This window comes from Azolla caroliniana, unplaced genomic scaffold (genome assembly GCF_043228905.1).
Source record: "Azolla caroliniana isolate FFs.n. ecotype wild unplaced genomic scaffold, voAzoCaro1.0.p SCAF_12, whole genome shotgun sequence".
NCBI classification, from domain to species: domain Eukaryota; kingdom Viridiplantae; phylum Streptophyta; class Polypodiopsida; order Salviniales; family Salviniaceae; genus Azolla; species Azolla caroliniana.
In genome coordinates, this window is record NW_028230447.1 from 1,324,810 (window position 1) to 1,333,742 (window position 8,933).

The 8,933-nt window shown below is 40.7% G+C and overlaps 1 protein-coding gene across 1 annotated transcript; it reads left to right on the plus strand.

The window, feature by feature from the left end:
• The first annotated feature begins 6,667 nt into the window (after positions 1 to 6,667).
• LOC147856745 (uncharacterized) lies at positions 6,668 to 8,489 on the plus strand. Its single transcript, XM_087328180.1, has one exon. It carries the CDS (start codon positions 7,156 to 7,158, stop codon positions 8,236 to 8,238), a length of 1,083 nt encoding a protein of 360 aa, XP_087184306.1. The 5' UTR covers positions 6,668 to 7,155; the 3' UTR covers positions 8,239 to 8,489.
• Positions 8,490 to 8,933: the final 444 nt, after the last annotated feature.

Genomic DNA, 8,933 nt, shown 5'->3' on the forward strand with positions numbered 1-8,933 from the left:
CGGGGGAAGCACGACAGAGTCTCCACTACTCGTCAGGTGTTCATCCGACTGGTCATCCTGACTCAGCCGCTCATTCGGCCCACTTTACCAGAATGAGATCGGACTCTCTTATAGAGTGCCAAAGTCTTCATCTTTTACCTGGACCTCCTCGGGCTCACTAGCCTCGTCTTCCGAAATTAGGTCTTCATCGGGAGTTGGAGTTGGTAGGGTGTACCATGATGCCAACTCATCAAACTCGACATCTCGACTTACTCATACTTGTTTAGCCCGGGGGTTATAGCACTTATACGAGTAACAGATTAGGATGCACTTCTCTAACTTCGGATCTAGCTTCTCATCCGGGACATGCACATATGCTATGCTACCAAATATCCGACGGTGCCTCAAATTCGGCTTCTGCCCGAAATACAACTCATCTGCTGACACCTTGTCTCCGATCCAGTTTTGGATGTAGACGGCCGACCTGACCACCTCAGCCCAGTAGAATTGGGGCATGCTCTTCTCCTCTAGCATTTCCATTGTCACGTCAACAATCGACTGGTTATTTCTTTCGGCCACACTATTTTGTTCTGGTGTGTATCAACAATTGAATTCTCTCTGAATTCCGTTCTGCTGCATATAACTGTTGAATTGGCCGGAAAAGTATTCTTTTCCGCCATCCGACCGCAAGCACTGATCTTCTTCTACGTTTCCTGTTCAACCAAGCTTTGAAGGTTCCGGAAACACTCAAAGACTTCACTCTTCCTCTCGATGAGGTAGATCCACGTGTGCCGGTTGTAATTGTCGATGAAGGAGACGAAGTATCAACCCCCGCCAAGACTAAAGTTCTGTGTCGGTCCCCATACATCCGAATGGATTAGGTCGAGCTTACTATGGCTCCGGTTTCGTTCGGTGGGGAATGGAAGCCTGTGTTGCTTCTTGAGTTGGCAGGCTTCACAAATTTCGGCCTTCTGGACGCTAAATTTCGGCAAACAGAAAACGACTTGTTTCGATTGCAGGTCTTGAAGCCTCCAATAATTGACATGGCCCATTCGCTTGTGCCAGAGATCTATGTCTGATTCAATCTTTTGTCCTTTGGCAAACAAGGCGGTGTCGACGTCGTTTGTGTTGAAGATGAACATCCTCCCATCCCTGCGCCCTTGCGCAATAATCTAGCCCTCTTCCTCGATGAAGCACCCGAGGTGCATAAACCGCACCTACATCCCCTGGTCAACGATTTGTCTGACCGACACTAGGTTCTTTGTGATTGTTGAAACATGTAATACGTTCATCAGCTTCCCCGTCTGTCCGACATGGCTCAAAGGGACTTCTCGGACATGCACAATCGGATGAGGAGTGTCGTCTCCAGTTTCGACAACGCCCGGTTGATCTAGTTTCTCTAGAAAAGAGAACCATTCTTCGTGGCTCGTCATGTGGTTCAACGCATTGGAATCAACGTACCATACTTCCTTCGATTTCGATATAGTCTTCTTCATCGAGTTAGCCTTATGCTTCATCACGAAGGATGGCCCTTTACCGGTCTTCCGGGTTCCGGATCCTTCCGATCCTTCTGCGTAGTGCGAGCTTTGCCGGTTTTCCCGACCAACCTTGCCGTATCCGGATTTGTCCGAATCGGCACGCTTCTTCTAACATTCGCTTTCCATGTGGCCCTTTTTGCCACAATACCAGCATTCCGTGTCGGCTTTTTCCTTGCCGGCTTCCGACGCCGCTTTGACTCCCCCTGCTTGTGGAGGGTCTGGAACTACTATTGGCACTGTCTCTTGCCTTTGGTCCTGCTCTGGCCGGCCGCCTCCATTGCGTGCCGACCCACCTCATCCACCTCGTCCACCACATCCATGTGTACAGCATCCGACCGTCTGATTGAGTGGTCTTGGACCCACTCGCGTGGTTTTCTTCGATCATCATCATTGATTGCAGCAAGTCGAAGAAGGATGGTGGCTTCTCCCAGGTGCATATCGTTGTCCGGATTGACCCGTACCTTTGCGCTATACCATCGAGGCAGATTTGTACCATCTCGTCTTCGTCCACCATCACATTGATGGACCCGAGTGCGTCACAAATCTCCTTTATCTTGGTGGTGTAATTCGTAACCGACATTTCTCTTTGCCAGGTGTTGTTCAGCTCTTGCCAGAGCTGCAACTTACGAGTTGTGGTGCTCGCGGCGAAAATCTTCCTCAGATTTCCCCAGGCCTCCTTCGGCGTTTTTGCATCCTTTATGTAGCCGAGCATCTGGTCGTGCACACAGAACGCGAGGCAGTACAATACTCGGCTCACCCTTTGCTCCCATACCGGGAAGTTCTCATATGCCTGCTCCGGCGCCACCTCATTTGTTCCTTCCACGAAGCTCTTGTATCCATGCCCTAGCAGGTACTGGTGCATCTTGTATGACCAAGACGCGTAGTTGCTTAGGTTGAGCTTCTCTGTTAGAAGTGAACTTGCCATTCCTCTGTCCATATCTTCTCTCAGTCTGTTGTTACCGAGTTCTAGGGTTCGTCTATGAAAGCAATTGTTGGCTACAGAGGTTCTCAACCCTCGTGCTCAAAGGGATCCTTCTCAAAGGGGAAGACTAAGGGTCTTCTACATTCCAAGGACGGTGGAGGGATGTCGCATGGGGGGGAGTCCTCGATGGGTAGTTGCATTAATTTGTCAACATATAATAAGTTCCCAACAAACTTGAAGCTTGGTTTTTTGGGAAAAGAAAAATTTGAAGCTTGGACTCAAAGCATACACTCCATTATTTGTGGTGGGTACATAGATACCAAGATACTTAAAGCTTTGTAGATATTGTAAATGTTCTCCCATGTATGTAAGAATAGGGTATTGGTGAGGTTGGGTGGTTTGCACTACTATCATTTTTGTTTTATCCACATTTATAGTGAGTCCACTACTTTGGCAAAATGCTTATAATGCTTCAAGTAAAGGTTGCATACCACCAAAATCATATGAAAAGATAATCATGTTAGCTGCATATTAAAGCAATATGATAACTCGTTGCCTAAGTTTTGGACAACCTAATCCTTCTTCTCTTGCAACTGTATTCACCAATTCTTCCAATTTATCAATGCATAAACCAAAGAGTGTAAGTGATATTGGACATCCTTACTTAAACCCCATGTTACTGAAAAAGTATTCTAAGAAATCATTCTCAATTTTTAGTAAGCATCTAAGTTGCTCATATAATCATGCAATGGCAACTTGATACTCTAATGATGTCCCAATTTCCACCATTTTAATCCAAAGTTCACTTCATGGTACTCTATCAAAAGCTTTTTACAAATTCAAAAAAAACAACAATAGAGTGTTTTTCCTTGTAGCCGACTTTCTTCTATAATTGCTCTTAATGTAACCAAATGCTCCATAGAGGAGTGTTTTGCCCAAGTACTTGTTTGTTTCTACTTTTAGCCCATGCATTTACCTTTCTCCATGATAATGTTATACACCCTCACAATTGTTGAGCTCATCGTGATCGTACCATAATTTTATACTTGATTCTTATTCTTGCTTAAAAATTTGGCTTAATCCAATTCAGGAGCTAATGAATTTGGCAAAAATTGTTTAATAGATTGATCTATAATTGTCATTATCTAATGACAAGTATGTGGCATTTTCCATTTTAAGCGATCACTTATAATGACAATTACATTTGTTGCTTTGCCATTAGCCATCTTTTTTGTTCTGTTATTGGCATATTCAATATTAATGCATGTATTACAAGGTGTTTCAATGTTCTCAACAATAGGAGTCACTCCCTCATGCATACATAGACTTTGTACATATTCTAGCGACTCTTTATTTGTAGATTCATCTTTAATATCTTCTTTCTTACCATAAAGTTGTTGGTTGGAGTTTAAACAAAAATTTCTTTTTCCCTTCTTGCGTTTGGATGTGGTCTTTTGTTTTCCTCATTATCTTTCTATATTGGTGCAATGCGATGGCCCTTTCACTTTCTTGTTTCGTAGTTTGAAATACATCTACATGGGAAACTAGATCTTCTTTTTTGTTTTTTTCCAGAAATTTACTACTTCCATTAGTTAAGACAATGTACATAGGATAATATACAGCAACTCATATCTTACAAAACATGTGCCATGGATACAAAGTGACTAGCATGTAGAAAGGAATCAACAAAAAAATAAGTTGATAATCATTGTATCAAGAGGGACAAATAGAGGAGGATGAGCAACCTTCCCTTGGACGATCTGGATTATAACGACATGCATCCGATGAGCACAATATACTCAACTACATACCCTCAAACTGAACCCACATATTTACAATGTTTGGTACCCTCAGAGGGAACAACCACCATGGTGGCTGATAACTCCACTTTGCATTGTCATCCACCATCTACATCATCAGAGAACCTCTCCATTTCAGGAGGAAATGGCCTCTCGCTGCTTCACTCGTGTCCAAGGTTCCCTTGTCCACCAACATGCATTTGAAAGCATTAATATCTTACTTCAAGGATTACATTTTTCAAATGTTTCCAATTTTCTTTAAACACCATTACCTAAAGAGAACTTTGACAAATGGTTCTCAACTTCTTTTACATATACCCTAGATTTTTTGCAACAATGTTGAATCATGTACATTTCTTTCCTCTTTAACTCTACTAAATTTGTAGATGGAGTGTGAGAGTGTAAGATCAGAGTAAAAGGTTTTATGAGGGATATAAGGCCAATATTAAAGGGATACAGGGCCAAATAACAATCGGCAACCGTTTGATTTGGTTCAAGAGTGTCAAAACCAAATTGTTTAATAAATAAAAAAACTTGAACTGAACTGAACCACGAAACCATTTAAACCAAAATAGTTTAAACCGAATCATTACAAAAAATCCAAACCGTTAAAACCATGGTTTCGTGGTTTGTGGTTCAATTTTTAAGTTAGGCCAAATTTTAAAATTTTAAAATTTTCATTATTTCAAATTTTAATTTTTCAAAATATTTTAAAGATGTTTCCTAAAATGTGAGAATTAAGCTTTAAAATGAAAAGGTTATTTAAAATAATATTTTTTTAAAAATCAATTGGCAACCCTAAACCATCAAACCGTTTAAACCACGGTTTCAAACCATTAAAACTGAACTGAACTGAACCATTCACCCCCCAAACCAAACCACATTGTTTAACTCATTAAGCCCTTTAGCCCTTTAGCCCTTTAGCCGTTAAACCGAACCATTGCCAATTGTTAGGGTCAATCTTAAATGCAATAGTCGTGGATAGATCACATACCATCATTAATACATGATCTACCACACTTCCTCTACCTTAGGATGGCAAGCATGTGAGTACATTTGTCAAAGGAAAAACATGTATACCATTTAAGATAATCAAATTTGTGTAGTCAAGCATATGTATAAAATCTCTTCCATAACTTGTCACAATACAATTCTTTGAGTCACGAAGACGACAAGCAAAATTTTGTAAAGCCCACGAGCCACAATTACAATAACGTTTGGTTTAGGGCCAATGAAAGAAACAGAGGCAATTATAAAACTCTAGTACAAGTACACTCATTTTTGGATTGAGTTGTTGAAAACAAAAACTATTGTTTGTCTTTCTTGACATTTCGATGTGAAATTGATATTTTTACATTTCTAATTCATTAGTGTTCATACATCTCATTAGAAAACTATGTATCCTCGATGATTAGTATAGATAATCAACATGTAATAACAATGGCATAAGATATAGCACCGACCACATCCATCATACTCAAATAACAGAAGTCATGAGCTTTGTTGTAACTTGTATTAGCAAGAATGTTTATATCATCTTTAACCATTTAAATTTGCAGCAATATCTTAAATCTCTTATATGATGTATATAAGGAAGATTTTACATTGCGCTTTAGCATATCATGTCTTGTTTATATCTTAAACTTGACGTCTAGTCCAACTCTCATTACCTTACAAAGTGTTTATCTAATTACCTATATGATACATCCATCACTTTCATTATAATGCAATCTTATCTTGTTGGATCAAACTTGTGCTTTATGACACAATGTTATTGAATTTCATCATAACGGAATCAAGACCATAGGTCAACATTGGCCTCCTTGTGGACATTAAAAAACTATTTTGTTTTATTCAAATTGTAGCATCTCATCATGATGTTAATTAAATCAAATCTTGAGTATGAACTTGTGACCCAATATTTGGGATTATGTCCAAAGTAGGTGAATGGGTAGTTAGTTCCTCATTGTAGAGCTACCAAATTATACATATGTTCAAATGCCATGACCTACTTCCAATGATATTTTGACCATATTGAACCCAATTGAAGCCATGTGTTTCCCACAAATGTTGACCCACCTCATAATTTCCTATTTTTCCATGCATGAAAGATAACTTTGCTTGTTAGTAAAGACTTTTTTCCCAAACGTGCTCACGAGCAAAGACTTGATTGCGAGCGACAAATGTTCCCTAGGAAGTAAATGGGTAACTCCACTAAGTCTGTCCTAGTCATAAAGCTAGGTCAATCAAGATGAAACCTAGATTTGATGAAAAAGTTAGGTCAAACCACCTTTCAAGGTATAATTTGAAGTTAGGATCCATCCATAATACGTGTTGATCACGGGAGGTTGTCCAAGCCTTATGACTCATGACTCACAAGTATGGATAGTAATTACTAATAACATCATGATCATGCAATGGCATCTAAAAGCAATAGTGATAAGTTTAAGGTAAGGAAAGGTGAGTTATAAAAACTACCACTTTTTTAAAAGGACTTCTTGTTTTGACTCTATTATTGCTAGTAGAAGAAAGAAGAAATAAGAGAAGAGATGAAGGCCTCTATAAATATATGAAACTACTAACAAGTTCTCTATGTCCTTAGGATTTAGCACACATTTTAACACTAAACTGATGCTAATACTTATACTACTCCTTGATACTAACTCTTGCTAGAGACACCCATTTAACCCTTCATTAATCATCCCATCACCATGGACCATCACCATGAGAAGAGAAGAAGGCCTCTATATATGTGCATACAACTGTACTAACAAGTGCTCTATGTCCTTAGGATTTAGCACACATTTGAACACTAAACTGATCCTAGTACTTAATACCAATCTGATCCTAATACTTACACTAGTGTTAGAGACTCTAATTCTGCTAGAGACCCATTAACCCTTCATTAATTTATCCCATGGACCATTCTTGTCATTATAGCAATTTGTTCGGCGACACCACCACCACCACCGAGGAACATAACTTGACAATGTCATCATCCTCGGGGCCGATGGCACGGGCCGAAGTCTCCGGCATGGCCACCATTAAGGCGCAAGGGAGACGGCGGTCACGCGCGTCCATCAAGCCGCCCATCCGAGTCCTCCCCGCCCACAAATCCAACTTCCGAGACATGGTCCAAAAGCTCACCGGCATCTCGAATGACATTGCGGTCCAAGTCCATCATAATTCTAACCCAAATCCAAGTAACCCATCTAACTCCATGAATCATCCTCATCATCATCACCCCTACCTTAAGAATCCTCATGCAGATCCAATGATCTACAGCCACTTGCTCCATCCTACTACCCATGCTCCTCACCATGAGCTCCTCAAGCGCCTCACAAATTTTTCTCCACCACACCTTCTTCAAGATATGCCCACCACTCTCGACACGAGCTCCGCGTACCTCCTCCATCGATCATCATCGCCAGTACGGGCTCCTCTATCAGACATTTGCGGCCCAACAAGCTCTACTTGGACGCCCATGGATGATGATTTCACATCAAACCCAACATTCAATAACATCTCTATTGGTGATGATGATATGCATCACCATCATGATGTGAAATTATCCCAATCATTATATCCCAATTACTACACTAATAGCATAAATGGTGCTAATTACTTGGGGTCCTTGCTTCATCATCATCATCATCATCCTGATGGAAACCTTGTATACACCAATGGTGGATCATCGAGCACGATATTACCACAATATGGTGTGGACGAGACGGACGATGCTTCATGTAATGTTACTACTCGTGTTGGGGGCACTACTAGTGACCCATGGGGAGCAGGAGGCGCAGACATTGTGCCTTACACCACAACCTTCTCCACACAACCCTCGGTCACGGATCCGAGAGTGGGCGGCTTGATCATGTCCCGGAGTGGGGTTGATCGTGACCACAAGATGATGTTGTGCCAAGCCGACACATTCATGGCGCGAGCTGCCGAGCTTGAGAGATTGCTAATGGGCAATGATGATAAGATGGGACAATGATTTGCCCCATTCCCATGGATCTAGTAGCACCATTAATGCTAGTGTGGTGAACACTACAGGCCCATTAATTACACACTCCAAGTTGGTTTACCAATGTCTCTAGTGGTCACCTTAATGTCCATATGACTCAAATATTCACCCAAAATGGTGGCATTAGCCATAAGTCATTGATCATTTGGCCTTATCTTTCATGTTGTACTCCTTAATTCACTTGGTCATTCTTAACAAGTTATTCACAACCTTGTTTGTCATGGGACATGTACATATTATCTTCATGTATCTAACTAATATCTCATCTCAGCCCCGACTAAGTACCCTACCGCTCACATTGTTTCACTTTTCTAATTTTCGGTTCACACTCACTTCAAGTTCATTGTAAGTAACAATGGCATGGAGAGGATTAAATTGTTCCTTGCTTTGATAGGGTTTCCAAATTACCACGCCTTTGTGCCTACATGTGTAACCATTTAACAACTTTATGTCACCCGTAAGAATCATTTATAAGAATATCCGATTTGATGTGAATGTTCCATGTTATTTGAAATGGGTGTGGATCGATTTTGGTGGGCTAAGGCCATTGAAAGTTACATGTTAGGTCTTGATCTTGCAAAGTCGCCTCTAACAATCTCAAACTAAACTAAATCGACATGTCTAAAACCTTCCTCCCAAACTAATATGTATGTGAAAACAATAAG

What these genes read in the sequence shown, in the direction of transcription:
- LOC147856745 (XM_087328180.1), top strand. Translation starts at nt 7,156, where the DNA reads ATGGACCATTCTTGTCATTATAGCAATTTGTTCGGCGACACCACCACC.